The 18,955-nt window shown below is 43.5% G+C and overlaps 1 protein-coding gene across 8 annotated transcripts in view; it reads right to left on the reverse strand.

The window, feature by feature from the left end:
- AGAP1 (ArfGAP with GTPase domain, ankyrin repeat and PH domain 1) overlaps nt 1–18,955 on the reverse strand; it is a 694,311-nt gene that overhangs the window by 73,535 nt on the left and 601,821 nt on the right. For all 8 annotated transcript variants that reach the window (XM_073306802.2, XM_073306800.2, XM_073306804.2 and 5 more), the window contains 2 exons: nt 8,211–8,365; nt 5,890–5,980 (listed from right to left, as the gene is read on the reverse strand). In XM_073306802.2, coding sequence (XP_073162903.1) covers nt 5,890–5,980; nt 8,211–8,365 — 246 coding nt within the window. The remainder of the gene's footprint in view (nt 1–5,889; nt 5,981–8,210; nt 8,366–18,955) is intronic.

Consider the following 18,955-nt stretch of genomic DNA (forward strand, 5'->3'; position numbering starts at 1 on the left):
TTGCAAAGACTTGCTGAATGGCTTCGTCCGCTCAAGGTAGAAAGCCAGAGCTCACCTCATATGGAGCATGTGGAGACGGTGTTCCTCACTAGTCATGTGAGGCTTGGGGCAGAGGACTGGCAGAAAAATGTCCTGACCCATGTGGTAGGCGGAGACCACCTTAGGGAGGAACGCGGGGTGTGGGCGGAGCTGGACCTTGTCCTTATGAAAAACCATATACGGTGGTTCAGAGGTTAGGGCCCTGAGCTCCGAGACCCGCCTGGCAGACGTGATAGCTACCAGGAAGGCCACTTTCCATGAGAGGTGAGACCAGGAACACGTGGCCAGTGGTTCAAACAGGGCCCCTGTGAGATGAGCTAGCACCAGGTTTAGTCCCACTGTGGAACCAGGGGCTTGGAATATGGGTAGAGACGGTCCAAACTCTTAAGGGCCCGGCCAGTCATACCATGGGAAAACACTGTGTGCCCTTACACCAGGGGATGAAAGGCCAATATGGCCACCAAGTGTACCCTGACTGACGAGGGCGCCAGTCCCTGGGCCCTCAGGTGGAGGACGTAATCAAGGATAAGCTGGATTGGGGAGGCCATCGGGGAAACACCCTGGCCTGCCGCCCACCTCGAAAAACAAGACCACTTTGCCACATAGGAGCGGCGAGTGGAGGGCCGTCTACTTTCAAGGACGATGCACTGAACCTGTTCTGAGCATGTCCTTTCCTCGCCACCTAGCCACTCAGCAGCCACACCGTGAGGTGAAGTGTTGCTATGTTGGGATGCAGGAGGGGGCCCTGGCCCTGAGAGAGCAGGTCCTGGCGGAGCGGGAACTGCCATGGGGGAGCTACTGCCAGCCCCGAGAGGGTCCCGTACCAGTGCTGCCTGGTCCACGCTGGGACAATGAGGACCCCCCTGGCTTTGTCTGTCTTTATTTTCTCCAGGGCCCTGTTGATCAGAGGGAACGGGGGAAAGGTGTAGAAGAGCTGGCCTGACCAGGACAGGGTAAAGGCACTTGAGATAGCGCCCCTCCCTGGAGCAGAACCAGGGGCATCGTCAGTTCTGCCAGGTCGCAAATAGGTCCACCTGGGGAGTACCCCACCTTTGGAAGAGCTGGTGAGCCACTTCCAGGTGCAGAGACCACTTGTGCTGAGAGGAAAAATTCCTGCTCAAGCGAGCCGCCCTCACATTCCAGGCCCCCAGCAGGTGGAAGGCTTTTAGGTAAATGTCGTGGGCTATACAGAAGTCCCACAGACTGAGGGCTTTGTGGCAGAGGATCGGGCCCCACCTTGCCTATTGATATAGAATATCTAGGCCGTGTTGTCCGTGAGGACCCTGACTACCTTGCCCTCCAGGTGCGAGCGGAAGGCCATACACGTCAGTCGCACTGCCCTGAGTTCCTTGACGTTTATATGTAAGGTCAGGTCTTGAGCCGACCACAGGCCTTGGGTTTGAAAGTTCCCCACATGGCCTCCTGAACCCAGGTCTGACGCGTTGGACACCAGCTCCAATGACAGGCCCCGGTCCCTGAACGGGACCCCTTGGAGCATGTTGTTTGGGTGGACCGCCACTCCAGGGAGGTGATCACCGAGTTCGGCATGGTGAGGACTTTGTCCATTCTGACAGTGGCCTGGGAGAACTGCGAAGCCAGCAAGAGCTGGAGGGGCCTCATTCTGAGTCTGGTGTGACGGACCACATATATGCACGCAGACGTGACCCAGCAGTTGCAGGCAAGCCCTGGCTGTTGTCACCGGGAACCGTGTGACCAAGTCGATGAGCCCTTTCAGGGTCTCGAACCTGTCTGGTGGGAGAGAGGCCCTAGCCGACATTGCGTCCAGTAGTGTCCCGATAAACTCTATGCGTTGGACCGGGACTAATGTGGACTTGGCGTTGTTTATCAACAGGCCCAGGGCAGTACATGTGGACAAGAGGAGTGCCACATGATCCCTCACCTGAGACCGGGAGGTGCCTTTGACTAGCCAGTCGTCCAGACATGGGAATATTTGGACCCCCTGGCCTCTGAGGTAAGCCGCTACCACCACCATACACTTAGTATAGACCCTGGGGGCAAACAGTAGCACCGTGAATTGGTAGTGACTCAGTCCTACCACGAAACGGAGGAAGCGTCTGTGCCTCTCGAATATGTGGATGTGGAATTACGCATCCTGTAGATTGAGGGCACTCTACCAGTCCCCGGGATCCAGGGAGGGGATGATGGAAGCCAAGGAAACCATGGGGAACTTGAGTTTCACCATGTAGTGGTTTAGGCCTTGCAGGTCCATGATGGACCTGAGCCACCCTTTGGCCTTCGGGATAAGGAAATATCGGGTGTGATACTCCTTGCCCAGGAACTCCTTGGCACCGCCTCTATAGCTCCTAGGTCCAGGAGCCGCCCCACCTCCTGCTCGAGCAGAGCCTCGTGAGAGGGGTCCCCCAGGAGGGACGGGGCAGATGGCAGTTGGGCAGGGAGGAGGTAAACTGAAGGGTGTAACCTCAGGAGATGGTTGTTGAGGACCCACTGCTCTGAGGTGAGCCACGACCATTCTGGGAGGAAAACACACAACCGATTGGAGAAAGGGAACTTTATTGGGGGCAGGTCCCTGCTGAGAACTGGTGGGGTACCCCCGAGCGCCCTGTCAAAAACACCTTTTGCCTGCCTGCTTGACCTTAGCAGTCTCAGGCTGGGGGGCAGGCTGCGATTGCCATTGCGGGCGCTTTCTGTAGTCCCACTGCTTTTTGTGGGCAGCCTCGTACTTCAGGAGGACAGCCTGGGTGGGAGCCTGCTGCAGCTTGAACTTGGGTTTTGCTGGAGGAGGGACATAGAGGCCCAAGGTCTGGAGGGTCATGCGGGAGTCTTTCATGCCATGCAGCCTTTTGTCTGTTTCCGCAGCAAACAGAGCCTTCCCGTCAAAAGGGAGATCCTGCATTGACGACTGCGCTTCCCTGGAGAGCCGAGACAGCAGAAGCCATGATGCCTGTCTCATGGACACCACTAAGGCCATGGACCGTGCGGCCGTGTCCGCTGCATCCGAAGCGGCCTACAGGGATGCCCTTGCAGCCGCCATCCCTTCCTCCACGAGTGCCTTAAACTCCTTCTTATCGCGTTCCTGGAGAGAGTCCTCAAACTTGGGGAGAGATTCCCAGAGGTTAAACTCATAGTGACCCAGGAGAACCTAATGGTTTGCTACTCATAGCTGAAAGCTTGACGACGAATAAACTTTTCTCCCAAAAGTATCCAGCCTCCAAGAGTCTTTGTTCTTGGGGTTTAGGGCTGGTTTGCTCCTGCTGCTCCCTGTGGTTGACCGACTCGACCACCAAGGAGTTGGGCACCGGGTGGGTATACAGATACTCGTGTCCCTTCATGGGTACAAAGTACTTGTGCTCTGCCTTTTTAGAGATGGGAGCCAACGAGGCTGGTGTTTGCCACAGGGCATTTGAAATTCTTGCTACCTCTTCATGGAGCAGCAAGGCCACCCTGCCTGGTGCTGAAGGGGACAGCACATTGAAAAGGGAGTCTGAGGGCTCTTCCATCTCCTCAGCGTGGAAGTGGAGGCTTGCTTCCACCCTTTTTTGGAGGTCTGGGTGGGCCCGGTAGTCCTCCTGTGTGACGGAGGAGGGTGGGGAGGCAATCAGCTCCTCCGGATGGGACGAGGTCAGTGAGGTGCTTTGGGTGTTATCAGGCACTGGAGGATCCACCACCTGGTCGGACTCCGGGCACGATTCCGAGGACACAGGTCCCACCAACCTTTTTTCTGGTGGTCTAAAGATGGACGCCGACGGTGCTTCTGAGGCCCCGGCCACTGAGTGAGCCCCCACCGGGGGCCATGGTGCCCACTGGGTTGGCCACGACGCTTGGTGCCATTGCGCTTGCTGAGGCACCGGCGGGGCTGGCGGTTCGGGCTGGCTAGCTTGGCCTGTAGACGGGCGGCTGTGAGGGGAGGCCAGGCTGGCGTATGATCCGCTGCTGCCTCTGGACCGGGAGAATCAGCAGTACTGGGATCTATGTAGGCCACAGGACCACGATCTTGATGAGGAGGAGCGGCACCGACGGTAGTAGCTGCTCCGCGAACGGCCTCGACGGGCAGCTCCGCATTGGCGAGATGCCGGCGATTGAAGCCCGGGGCTACGGTGCCTTGGTGGAGACTTGTAATGGGAGTCTGAACGGGAATGGCGTCGACGATCGTGCCACGACCGACTGTGGTATCTCCTGCGAGACGAGGACTGTTGGCGACATCTGCTACGGTCCTGCTTCGCGAAGACGAGTAGTGCCGGGACCCATCAGGACAGTCTGGCCGGCGTCGAGGGTGATCTACATGGACTGAGCCCTGAACAGTTGCTGGGCGGTGAGCGTTGTCGGGAACGTTCCCTTGACCGAGACCGGAACTGGGCCAGTGGTGACTGCAGTGATCCCAGCGGCGGCTTGCCTCTGGAATGTGGGACCAACATCGGTGGAGCTCCGGGCACCGGCATGGACATGATGTCCCTGGCTGCCTGGAGGGCTTTGGGCGTAGATGGCATCTGGAGAGGCCTGCTCCGAAGGGGCCGGGCTACTCCTCTCAACATGAGTTGGATGCCAAGGGCCCAATGGGGATCGAGGACTACCCGACATGGCCGCAGCCTCTGTCCCAGACTTCCTTTGGTGCCGTTGTGAAGAGGGAGTCTTTCCGGTCCTCTTGGCATGCCCCGTGGACAGGGAATGGTGCTGACTGGACGATGGGACCAGAGGGTCTCTGTTTACCGATGCCACGGTGCTAGGTACTGGTTCGGAGCAGCCTTCCGGTGTCGGGGCCAGCACCGACTCCATCAGGATGGCCCGGAGCCTAATGTCCCTTTCTTTTTTAGTCCGGGGCTTGAAAGACTTGCAGATCTTGCACTGATATGGGTTTCTCCCAAGCAGTGCAGACAATCCGCATGCAGGCTGCTCCTTGGCATTGAGCGCCTACAAGAGCCGCACGACTTCAAGCCTGGGGCGTGGGGCATGCCCCGGCCCAGGCTCAATGACTAACTAAACTAACTGAATTAGCTTACGGACTACAGGTTAGCAAACGAAGATTTCTGGGGACGAGCTGCAGCAAAGCTGGAACTGAGCAGTTCCGATGCACCTTCACTGGCGGCAAGAAGGAACTGAGAGTGGGGGAGTGCAGCCCCCCTTATACCGTGCAAGGCATTTGCTGCTCCAGGGGTCGCGGGGTGGGGGGGAGGGGGCGGCGGGAAGCTCCCCCTACGGGTACTGCTAGGGGAAAAACTTCCGGCACTGGTGCACGTGGCAAGCATGCACACTTTATTGTGGAATACACATAAGCAATCACTCAAAGAAGAACAGCACCTCCGAAATTAAACTGGCCAATCCTTTGCTAACTGTTAGTCCGTATATTTAAAAAGAATTCAGAATAAAAAAAAGCACTAAGGGAAGGAAATACAGAATCAATTTTGTAGCATTCCACTGCTAGAGAATGCTTTATTCTCCTCTGTCAGCAATATGAGAAAAGCAGAAAGCTCAAGCAAAGCTTTACATGTCTAACAACACTGTTAGGGCACCTGATTTTTTCCCCTTCTTGGAGGACAACGGTAGCATCTTATGTTGAAAAGAAACACGAAACAAACCCATTTTTTCCTCAACTTCAAAGACAAAATGTATGACCTCATGTTTAATGTGACAGATGAAATACTGGTGAAAAATCAGGGCTTATTATAACATAGCACATATTAATAACAAATTAATGTGAAGTAAACCTGATGAATCAACCTTCATAACGAACACCAAGCTTGCAAAGGTATGTGGAATACAATACCAAGAGGGAAAGAATCAGAACAAGTGTTCACGTAACCCTGGACCAAAGAGAATGCGTAAGCTTTATAAAGCCAAGGATAACAGTCCTTCTGTAGCAATGGCTATACTTACCTTGTGCCTCACAGTCCACACAGTGAGAATTGCCTCTGATGTTTCTTATTGACTGAAGGGCCATGGCCTCATTCTGACTTGTCAGTCGGGACTGTGTATATTTAAAGAAACACACACACAAGAAATAAGAACCCAATGAAAAGGTTTAGACAACACAATTGTCAGCAATGTGAAAAGCAAAAAAATAAAAAATAAAAAATAAAAAAAAAGTTCAGATCAGGGTTGAATGAACATGATCAGGGAATTTGACATCTTTAGTTTGCTTCTCAAAGAGTTGATCCTTTGGCATCTTTAAGTACTGCAGCTCAGTGCCTGACGAGCACAGCTACCCATTTTCATCCATATTTCTGACAGCTCAAACTTTTATTGAAGCTCCCTGCATAGAACACAGGAAGTCTGTGCATTTATGAGATATTGGACTGGACTATGACCAATAATGGGATTGTGTATAGGAAAGCTGAGCTGAAAAATGAAGCATAGCATTCATGATCACATGTAAAGTACTTTTTGGAGATAAATTATATAACATTATTTATACCCCCCCTCCTTTTTTTTGCTGGTATGTATGCTTGTGTACTTGAAGACTAAGAGATGGTCTGCAAAGGAAGCTGAACTGAAAGCCTTTTATCATCAAAAGATCAGATTTTATCAGATGGCTACAATGGGTGTTTCTTTCCACTGTGGCCTGCCCATAACCTCTACTTTGACCTGGAGAGACAATTGCCCATGTAGAGGTAGCTCGGCCTCAAAACCAGCTAAATCTTGCAATCTCTCCTAGGCAAAAAGTGTTAACTGCATCAAATTATTGCCACTGAATTAAATGAGAGCTCGATCAAATCATATATAAGATAGTTTCAGATATATACGTCTGCTCTGTCAACAGGACACTGAGTTCTGAGATAATCTAATTCATCTCACTTTTGCCTTCCAAGTGCTTCTTGAGCCCTAGTTCCAGAGGTGAATGATAAAAACTTCTCCCAGAAAACCTTGCAAGAAAACCTCCATACAAATATAACTTTTAAGTGTTTTTTTTAAAAAAGACTCTTGCCTTTATATAACCAAAATGTAATTCTCTCTTCAGTTACTGTGTGTTAAATATTCAAACCAGCATTCTTTACCTCCTATTACATTAACATTTTGTATTAATGTTTGCAGCCTAATTTCCATTGTCATCTTGTTATAATGTACTGATCTCAATGAAGACAGGCCACAGAGAAATAAATAGGCAGTGATTTTTCTCCACCTCAGATATAAAAAGTCAATTTTTAAAAAAATGGGAAGTAAATTACATTACAATGATAATTACTGTGGTCTGGTTTACCCTGATTATACAGGTAATAAAAAAAGCAGTCATGTCAAAATATAGGTCCCGTTCTTAACAACAAAACAGAATATAAATCATTGCAGAAGTTTCTTTACATAGATAGCAAAAGGATCTACAGGTCTATGAAAAGAATCTCCTCGCTCACCTCTTGTTTTCTAGTTATTAAACGTTTGAAAAATCAAGAGGTTCAAGAATAGCAAACTGTCAGCCCTCTACAGAAAGAAACTGTTTGGGTTGGGGGGAGGTATCAGAGTTTACAATAAATTGTTTTGCAGAGAAAGCAGAAGAAATTGCTTGTGCCAAATATGAATGTGATGGGGGAAGCCTATCCCCAGGACACCACGAAAAGGACCATGCTTTTGCTTCCTGATTGGTTTCCCCTGAGACTGGCCTATTAGCAAAACCACAAAGAATAAATTACATTTAATTAAAGGAAAGAAAAACTACACAGTAGCTTCAGAAAAACAATTGATCGTTACTTTTGAAATGTGTACCACCTTATACACAAGTCTGCTCCTACTCACAGGAATAGCAGTGCACATTACTATTAAGTAATCCAGAGCATTTGATGGAACATTGCCATGGAGAAGCCCAGTAGCATCCAGTAGAGACTTAGCTTGTAAATAAGCTGTTCTTTTCTCAGCCCTTAGAGGCTTTCCCATAGACTTCCCCACCAAAATACAGTTTGTATTGTTAAAGCAAGTGATCCAACTAAAAGAGTATTCTACATCTAAAACGATGAGAGATGGAAAGGCAAAAAAAATTAAATAATTTTAATTATTTAAATATAAAATCAGAATGTGTAACGGGATAAAATGTTTCATATTGAATTATTTCGGAGGCATACAAGTTTGCATGGTTTACTTTTCCTTAGCTGTGTCCAACAAGTACATGAACCTTGCGGAATATGTTTACTTTTCACAATACCCTAGATCCTCAATTATCTCTAATGATCAATGGCCCTTGCTCACTTTCAGTGTGATGTTGTGCACCTTACCTTATTCTTACTGCTCTCACATGACTGTAAACTGGCCAGGATCTGACTCTCTATGGCTTGTACCCACGCATCTCTTTCTTCATATGTAGTTGCTTCAAAGTGCCACGTCTGGCCGGTGAGGGAAACGATAATAAACTCAAAGTTTTCTTCTTGTTCTGAAAAACAGCAGTGGGATGAACAGTTTACATTTTATGAAACCAGCAATCAATTCTAAAAACTGTCTTTTACTTGGACAGAACCTCTATGGTGTTACACTCAAAGGCAAGTTTGGACATCTGATTCTAATCCAAACACATCTCTCCTCTCGTGAAGCATCACGCTTTGCCAGCAAATGCCTCAAAGATTTTGTAGTTTTTTATTGGTTGTTTCCTGGCTTCATAACTTTATTTTATGAGGATGAAGTACCAACTATTTTAGGGAGACCTGCAAATTTTAGTAAAAACCCCCAGCCTATATTCTGTTAACCTTCAGAGCTATCTAAGAACCAATATTTGAAGTAAAATCAGTCTAATGTAAAATCTGCTGAAGCACTTAGAAAAATAACTTACGATGAATGTTCTACCAAATAAAAAATGTATAATACAAATCCTCTGGAGTAAATTTTTCTCTTGTGTATATGTTACATGTATGTATCATATACAATATACATCATACATTTTAAGTGCACATGCACACAGCTGATAACTGTCTTGAATAATATCTTTTCCCCACAGCTCAAAAAAATTGCAATACAGGATTAATATTAGTCCAATATTAATTACAGGATTAATATTAGTCCAATACTTTCTTCTCAGCAGCTCAGGGAGACTAAAGGAGCCGTGAAAATGATTTGAGGAGCCAACAGAAAGGGTCAATGGAATATCCAAGGATAACAGGAACATAAGAAAAATACTTCAGGGCCAGGGGAACAAACACAGTGTAAGGAAGTATCAGCGATATTGCAGGGTTGGACACACAGATTCCAAACACACTTGGGACACCCAAAGACAAATAAAAAAAGTTCAAGGAAGCTGAAAAAAGCTCAAGGAATCATGGAACAACTAGAATAAGAGAGTATAATGTACCAGTGAACAAAAAGTATAATGGGTTTGCTTTAGAGAGGGATTTTATGTTCACTTGTCTGCCAACGACTTACACATTTACAGCCAAGAAACTTTTGCATTATTTTGTCATTCATAAACATGTACAGATAAATGACAAGTCTAAAAATTAGTCCATTTAAATATAGCTCTACTGCTGACTGGAAATCATTCCTTCAATCTCTGGGGCAACACTTTTCCCCCAATAAACTCAAACTCCAGTCCACAGGCCGAGTGTCCACTCATGTAAATTGGTGGAGCGCCACTAACTTCATTACAGCTTTGCCAATTAAAAATCAGTAGATAATTTGGCCCCAAATTTAAGATGCCCAGGGTTCACTTTTACTTAAATGACGTGTCCAGGACAGGTCAGGCCCAGCCTGGCTCAAAGAAGAGATCTATCAAAGGCTGGACAAAAGGTTCCCTCAGGCGCAAGTCAGCTTTGAGATAAGGCCTGTGATTGCAAGGGGAAGAGAATGCAAACATTATATTGTGGTGAATCAGGACACCTCAAGTTGGCCTTTTAAATCAAAACATAGAAGGGTAAAAAAACCCAGCAAAGGCTTATGAAAGCCATGGCTGTTTGGCAGGCTCATTTTTGTAACCAGCTGCGGCTTTTAGAAGTACTCCCCTGGGGCTGGCCCACAGTTTGAATTATATGTTGCAATTATTGATCAGGACGCCACATCAGTGAATTACAAGGAGTCCCAACTTTGTGATTCATTGGTTTGGCATCAAAATATTGTGAATTACAACTTTTAAAAACATGATTAAAAAAAAGAGAGAGAGATACAGTCCCTCCTATCCACGCAAAACAATGATATACTGTTTAACCAACAGGAAAATCACAAGGGATCACTACTTTACACTACAACATACATTACATAATAATACACTATCTGTTTTCCCCTACTCCCCCCAAAAACAGTGTAGCTGGAGACCACCACCAAGGAACCGCAGGAATCATGCGACACCATGCCCCCTCTTGTCACTGGGCTCCAAGAAAATAAAATATTCTAAGGCAGAATCTGCTCTTGAGCAGACGCAGCCAGCATGAGCAGACACTGATATAGTCCTGAGAGAGCTTTCTGCTGCTTTTACTCTGAACATTCTTTCCCCTTTGGTGACTGGCTGCTTATTCCAACCCCTCCTCCATGCACCTTCCCTTCCTCTGACTTCTCCTGCCACCACTTATCTTCCACACTCCATCTGTTCTTTTATTAACTCTTCTAGCAGAATCTTCCCACCTCTAAAAAGTTAACAAACAAAAATCCAAAATAAAAAAATCATGGAACTAACATGGCGCTAGGAAACCACAACATTATGCACACTGCTTGCGCGTTATATCCCTTGCCTCTCACCTTTTTTTGTCTTGCTTATTTTGATTGTAAGCAATTTGGGGCAGGGATTGTCTCTTACTCTGTGGCTATGTCTTCACTACCAAACAGGTGACATTTTTACAGCAAGATAACTAGCATGTATTAGCTATCCTGCTGTAAAACCCTAGTGGAGACAAGATGCCTGTAGTTTTTACCACGAGGTAGCTAGGTGAGGTCAGCATTCTCTCCTGACTATGGTTGACCTCACAGTAAAAACTACAGATGCTGTGTCTCCTCTAGGATTTGACAGCAGAATAGCTAAAGCGCATTAATTATTCGGTGGTAAAAAAAAGCCCTTTTTTAGCAGTGAAGACACCTCCTGTGTCTTCCATCTCTGTGTGCTCAACACAATGGGGCTCCAATTTCAGATGGGTCTAGGCTCTACCATCATCACAAATAACAATTAATTTACATAAATACTGGAAGGAAGACTTCATAATCTACACATGTGGTGCCATATAACTTCAGTGGGAATTTGCCCAAGGAATGAGTAAGAACTGAAAATGAGCTCAAGAATTGACCCAGAGAACTGTAAGGGCCAAGAGCAACAGTTTTTCTCCTTAATTTGAGCCCTGATCCTACAAATATTCACTAATGCGGAGTAGTCTTATTGACTTCAGCAGGCTTACTCAAGTGAGTAAAGTTATGCATGAATGAAAGCATGTAAAGGATCTGAAATCCAGCCACATTTAACAGTAGCTCTCATCAGGGTTTATTTATTTAAACTTTCTGTAAGAAGATTCAACTCGGCAACCTCCTAGTTGGACATCGATATAACTACTCCTATGCCAAAACAAGATGTGTAATGCCAAAATACATAGCCAGATTCATGTTACATAAAATACTATAGTTAAACCATGGATTTACTTCTCACAGATCTTAGTGACATCCAAATCTTGTGATTATGTCATCCAAACTGCTTTCTTGAATTATTAGATCGTTGTTCACATCTACGATGTATAATCTCTATCAAAACTAAAGTTACATTAACAAAATAAGTTATCTTACAAGTGCTGTTGAGGGGGAAGAGAGCCAGAACAAAAAATGTGGAAGGCTAGTTTAAAAAGAGAAAGGGAAGGATCCAGCCCCTGTTTTAGCAGCTTCCTGTATTAAGGAGTCCAACTTTGAGAGTTTATCATTACTACTCTTTTTAATGGTCTCTAAGGGATTAATAGGACTTTCCTTCAAACATGCAAGTATTGAAGAATTTCTATAGGCCCAGTGGCACCACCTCTGCCACTTAAGAAAAACCTCCTGGTGTATATCCTATAAATAGGCTCCCATATATTTGTACAAGAGAAATATATCTGCTCAGCTACAATATGTGTTGTCAGAGAAGTGAGAAGCAACAGCATATGGCAAAATTTTCAGTATCGCCCCTTTCAAAATGAAAAAATGCACTGAGTGCATTGGCACTGAGGCAACTCCTTTGCTAAGCATACAGAAGGTCCTGTGAAGATCCAAGAGATCTTCATAGAAAAATAAAATACGAGGAGCATAATGATAAAGAGGGGAAACCCCCTCATACTTAAGAAAGGATTGATTTTTGAACACATATACAAGTTATGAGAACTGTGTGGAGAATGATCCTATTTGTAATTCAACTATATTTTAAGTTGGTATGGATTTGGGAAGTCTCTGCTAATTGCTTGGTGACTCAGATGAAAATTAAAAAAATGTTTGATTAAATTCTCTTACCTTTCATTGCTTATATCCTATATCATACTATGGCTAGAGAAGCTAACTTCGTAAGTGGGAACAAGGGATTTGGGATTAGGAATAAATTCAGCAATTCAGCCAGTTTTATATCCAGTAAAATTTGGCATCAACACTTGATCATGTTTAGGCACTTTATCTGGTTTTCTGACAGAGCCAACTGCTCTCTTCATTACTAATTATTCTTCCTCCTTCCCCAGTCCAAGTATCATAGTAAGCTCTGAACATCCATAGTCAATGGCAAGGAATTTAAAATGAGAGTAGATTACAGGCAGAATGTAGTTCTCACACATTAGTATTCAATGTTGGCTTTGCATTAAAGACTTTACAAGAATTCCTGTTATACTCTAGGCAGGCATTCTTGACAGCCAAGGTATTGCAGGCAGAACTGACTTTGGTGTTGAACACACAGTATCCCTTTCGAGACAACCAGAAGTTAGAATCTCATTTGGCCAATGTGATTTTCCATCAATATGTGTCTCAACTGCCAGTTTTGCTTCTCAGGAATATTTCAGTCAATTTATACATTTTTCCTTGTTTACAGAAATGTCTACCAAATACATTATGTACAAAACAGTCTAGTAAGAACATTACATGGTGTCATACAGAAGCACCTTTTGGAACGTTCCATTTTTACATACAAACTATCTTTTCCCAAAGAATAGTTTTTGATACACAAATTTCTTGTTTAATCTCCTGACCCTCTTTGCTGTGACCAGATGACATTGTGACAGCTGCCATCTTGGCTGACACACTGGGGTATGAGCTGGGAACCTCAAAGCTAAACGCAGAAGTCTCCAGCTAAACTCCGTATTATGGGCTCTAACATACTCATACCCTTTGTGGCTCAGGCACAGAGGGCACAGATAACACATATAACCAGAGGGTTATTACATGTACTCCCATCTTAGTAAAAGGGGCGATGTAATTTTTTGGATTGAGCTACAATTCTATTTTGGTCTGAAAACTTGCCAAAATGTTCACCACAACTGGCTGAGAGAGGCAGCCCATGAAGGAAATGGAAGTTAGTATTCTTTTTCACATGCCCTCCACTTTCGAATTTGTTCCCCTCCCCGGAAAAGGGGGAAGGAGGCTAAAAACAGGAGATCAGAAGTAACTGCACCAGCTGAAGATCTCTGTTCTTATAAGTTTTTCTGTTTAAACTATTCTAAATATGGTAGACTACTGTTTCAAACCTGTGATCTTAAAATAACAAATATACAGCGTATTATATGTTACTGTGATTACACAAATGCATGCACCGCTAGGTCATGTATGTTTAGAATTTTTAAATGCTACATACACAGAGAGAAAAATCCATGTAACAAAATAAGATGAAATTGTTGGGTTTTACCCAGCAGTGTTATACGCTGAGCTGTTTAAACCCCTCCGAGTCTAATCACAACACTTTATCAAACAGGTTTCCGTGTGTAACAGTTATTCATAGAAAGGTCCACTATAATAGTATTTTAGCACCATCAACCTGTCGAAATCAACCTGCCCAATTACTCCAAACTACATTAATAACACCGGATATTACACTAATTGTGTCCAGTTTCTATGCAGACGAGGTCCCACAGGGCTAATTTTGCATCCTCAGGGGAAAGCAACTCAGCCATCAAACTGATTTCACAAGGAATCCCTCCTCATTACACAAGTCCAGGCTGTCAAACATTTTTTTTTAAAAGGTTAATGGGCCAATCAGTCATCAATTATTTCCTGGAAGCCTAGCAGACAAAGGGTTAAAGTGCTAAAAAACAGCTGCAATTGTTTTACATTTGGAAGTTGTTATCAACAGGAGATGTCTAACGGGAATATCTTTTTGGATGGGAAAACAAGGAGTTGGAAAGAGCTGGAGGGAGACACATATGTATGGATTCCACTGCATTATAATTAAAGAGTAATACATCACTGTGATGCTTTTTCAAAGAACCAATGAGAACTGGATATCCAAGACAATGCATATTAGAAAAACTGTAGAGTTCTCTTAAGTTTCAGTGTAACAGCTGCCCCTTTCATGTTAGAATATCACTTCTTATATTCCAGATCTAGCTTTTACTATTTTCCTACACCACCACCTTTAATTTTGCCTAACATCTTCAGTTATATGTGGTTATCAGTTACTTTCGTTGGGGCAACAGGAAAGTTATTGCATCAACAACCTACCCACCCTAGGAAAGAAAGAAATATTCCTTATATACCAAGTACAATACAAGTGAAAACAAACATTGATACACCATATATAAATGGATAATACTTCTTATGGATTCAATGAAATAACACTTACAAATGATTATTTCAGGCTACCTCAGTGGATGGATCCCTCAACACTTTTCTTTTTGGATAAACTTTATTCTCTGTCAAGAGATATCTCTGGTATCCCTTCTGTGTAAGCCCATAAATGCTAAGTGAGGAAGCATCCCAATGGAAAACAGACAAAGGCAGTGGGTCCACAGTGAATGTCATTAAGTGTCTTCCTGTTCTAACATTCAGATAGCAAGTGGAGAGGCCTAATTTGATGAATTATATTGGACATGGCCAAGGAATAAGATTCACTCAAATCACTTTCTTTTCATAAAGGCTATACCTCTTCCCAGAAAACTTTTCAAATGTCAATTGGCTTTTTATCTGAAAGAGTAATTCTAAAATCATGTCTAGATCAATTTGTGATCGTAGGTGCCATATCCAGCATTGTCTAATCTAAATGACGTGAGTCACCTCAAACATATACTGAGCTATGCATCCACTGGTGGTGGTGGTTTGTATCATGGTAGGTCCTAGAGGCCTCACCTCAGATCAGGGTTCCATTGAATTAGGCATCATGCAAAGACATAGAAACAGTGCCTGCCCTGAAATACTTAAAATCTACAGAGACAACAGGGGGAGAAAGAGAGTGAGAGAGAAAGAAAGGAAGATTTTGCAGATTCGTAACTAAGGTACAGTGGGAGTAAGGGATATTTGGTCTGGAAGAGGCAGGAAGTGAAACCAGACTTCTCAAGTCCCAGTCCAGTGACTTAATCATAAGATTAATCTTCTTTTCATGGTACCAGGTTTCGTATTTTTGGGATGCTAATCTTACTATAATGTAGCCATTATCACAGGTACATCAGGCTGGCTGCTTACTTGTTAATTAATAAATACACTGCACATTTAGATTGGATGAGTCAACTAACTTTGCAACAGGGACCATGTACTTTTCCTTTAAATATAGCAACAAGTGATGGGTCGGACTAAAGATATTGGTATATTTTTAATGATCCAAAAACATCTTCAACAGTTGGGACTGAAGCTTGAAACCCATTCTATTACACGTGCCTGAAATGACATATTGCAAGCTTAGTTTTCATAACAATGTGGTATCAAAGACTGATTTAAACTTCCCCAGCCAAGCCCTCCCCCACATAAAATTCCTACCCACCCACTTTTTTGAATCAGTCATTTGAAAAGACTTAGGGTTGCAGCAAAAAACTATATTCATGCCCTAAAATAGGCAATAGATATTTACACCCTATCCATATAGTTGTGAAAGAAGTACAAAACCAAAGGTATTTGTTTTAATTTATTTAGGTACTTGATAATTTTTGCTATCATTACCATTTGTCACTCAGTGTAATTTATCTTCATATCTTGGAAGATTATAAGTATGTTTATTAGCAGCCCCAATTAAGGAAATAAATTTGTGCCATGTCCCACTGGGCATGACTATGCTAATACTTCTCTCCCCTCTCCAAATCCAGTGGTCTAAATCTAATTAGTTTTGAAATTCAACCCTATCAGGTCAATGTGACTCTGCCATTAGTCACCCACAGGTATTCTGGCCCACAGCTCTTGAAAAAAGATTGTGATCTACTGGATGAATTATATCACCACCCTTACATGACAAACTGGAGACAAAAAGCTTGTTATTAGCTCAGGGGAGTGGATTATTTTATTGTAGGCATTCGTTGTTTTTGTAGGGCACTTGGGTTTGAGGAAATACATAAAATCATTTTCAGTCAGTTTATGCAGGATATATGTCAATGCTAGATGGATAATTTTTCTAATATTTTTAAAAACAATTTCACATTTCAGTTTGCAGTTCTATAGTTTACATTTCAAAGTGGACATATAATTCAAATGTTAGGAGTTTAAGTACATTTAAATGTGACAACGATAGTGTCAAGGCAGCAAAGCCATTGTTACAGCTGAAATGTCTCTTCTGTATTACTTTTTTAAAGAGACTGTTTCATAAAAATCTGTTCAGGCATTTTGGAGTTAATGGACACATTTTTTCATACGATTAGACGTTTTCAGATTTTTTTTATACTTGGTAACTAAAATACAACTTGGGTTTAACACTCAAAACTTGTCATGCATGCAGTCCTGAATGAAGACTAGAAGAAATGTGGTTTTGATATAATTATAGATGTTTAAATATAGCATACTGAGCAAACACAGCATCAGTTTCTTTAATTTTAGAAAGTTACACCAGTGTACAATGCTCCAAATGTGCTGATCTCTGAAAAATCACATTTGTATTTAAACAGCATAACTACGATAATTGAAATCACAAAGGTGAGAGGGGTCAGGTGTCTTTTATAAACATACCAAGTTTATATTATATACCTTCCCCTCTAAACATTTTGGATCTTTCACTCAGAGTGACCATTGCTTTGCCTGCAATAAGAATTCAACTTGTCACTTCTCTATGGTAGAATAAAATCTTAAACCTAATGTTTGCAGCAAACCCTAATAATGGTCTTGCAAACGTAGAACTAAATCAGTGAATGAATATATAATGGGAGTCTCACTAAATTGCAGGTAAGAGCAAGGGGGCAATTCCTTGAACACAGACAACCTTATTGGTCTAAACAGCTTTGTTCTTTTCTGATTGTAGAAGTTAGACAAATTTAGTCCCTTTTATTACTTGGACAGGTACTATTGTCCAAATTTTGCCCTCAATTACATCCACAGAACTCCCAGCGAAATCAGCATAGTTGGTCAAGTCTAAACGAGGATGGAATTTGGGCCCTGGGGTGTAAGGATGTTGAACTGCTGGGATTCCACTGGTCACTTTTAGCATATATTACCTATTATGTATTAGTGACCTAATGGTAACACCCTAGGGAGTGAGACCTGGTTTCGTTCCAGCTTCAGCTAGCTCTCTCTCTCTATGGGACTTCTCTGCATGTCAAAAAATTAACAGTCTAATAGTTTTCAATTGTGGTCCGCAGATGCTTGGGGGCCGCAGACTACGTCTAAAATTTCCAACGGGGTCCACATCTACACTTGAAATTTTTTAGGGGGTCTGCAAATGAAAAAAAAAGTTGAAAACCACTAATCTAAATCCATGCTGTCATGGGCTAGGATATTGACAAGATCACAGTTAAGAAATGATGAGTCTAGTCAGTTTGTGGATGCAAGAGTTCCAACAGAATACTTGTAATTTTTGGGCACAGTGGCATGCATAGCAAAATGGACTAGCCGCTTCACTACATACTTAAGGATCTGGGCAGGCTTATACAGCCCATGTTGCTGTGACTTCACTGCTATTGTTATTTGAGTTAGCTAGATCAAAGCTAGCTCAAGTCTGTCTACATGTGCTGCAGTCAAATCTCTGATTGCAGTGTAGACATACATACCATTTGAGTGAGCCTGGGGCAAGCTTGGAAAGTGGTGGGATCCATAGTATGGAGAACACAGAGTATGGAAGTTGTAGCAACCAAGGTTTGGGTGTCCAGATGAAAAAGGTTTAAACGCAACTGAACAGGCATATTCTAAAGCATATCTGCTATTTTGGATTGCCATTTCCTATTACCATTTCCCTTTTTGAAAGCATAGTTATGTTAATATGGGGCTCTGTGATGTTGTATGATTAAAATATGATGATGTATATCACCGTTGCTACCAATGTTATGTAATTACAACAAATTTATATGAAATATGTCATGTAAGGTATCAATGGAAAAGTTATAATCTATCAAATATGATTATCTATTTGTACGTATGTATTGTCTTTGTATCTAAAGTTATGAATATTAACTATGAATTAGTATTTCACGTGTGTTTGCTCCTGGGATAACACCCACAAGGTAAGTTACATCCAGTTTGGCCAGCACATTGTGAATGGACTATTCAAACTGATGGCCCATTAAAGGACACTTAAACGACTGAGGAACGCACCTAGTGCCTGATGGTCCTTCCTGGGGAAGTTTTAGCCAGAATACTAGTAATGACCGTTTCCATGACTCACTGAAGCATGCAAGAGTATGTGACTAGCTCATGTGACCAGCTCATGTGACCGTGGACGACTCCTTGTGCCTGTTATTTTCCACAAACTAAGACTGAGAGCAGTCCCTCCACATGGGAGAAGGCATAACAAACCCTGTAAGCATCTGCATTTTACCTCTTTCCTGCTCTCATCTCTGGACTATGGAATTACATTAACAGGAGCATTCTACTAATGGACTGAGTACCTTTCAATCATCAGTGACTGGATCCCCAGAGACCACAAGTGACTGCTGGGCAGACCGAAAACACACGGGGCCAAAACCATGACTAAGCTCTTTGGCCAGAAATGGAAGGAACATGC

The sequence above is a fragment of the Lepidochelys kempii genome, chromosome 11, assembly GCF_965140285.1.
Source record: "Lepidochelys kempii isolate rLepKem1 chromosome 11, rLepKem1.hap1, whole genome shotgun sequence".
In the NCBI taxonomy this organism is placed as follows: Eukaryota; Metazoa; Chordata; order Testudines; family Cheloniidae; genus Lepidochelys; species Lepidochelys kempii.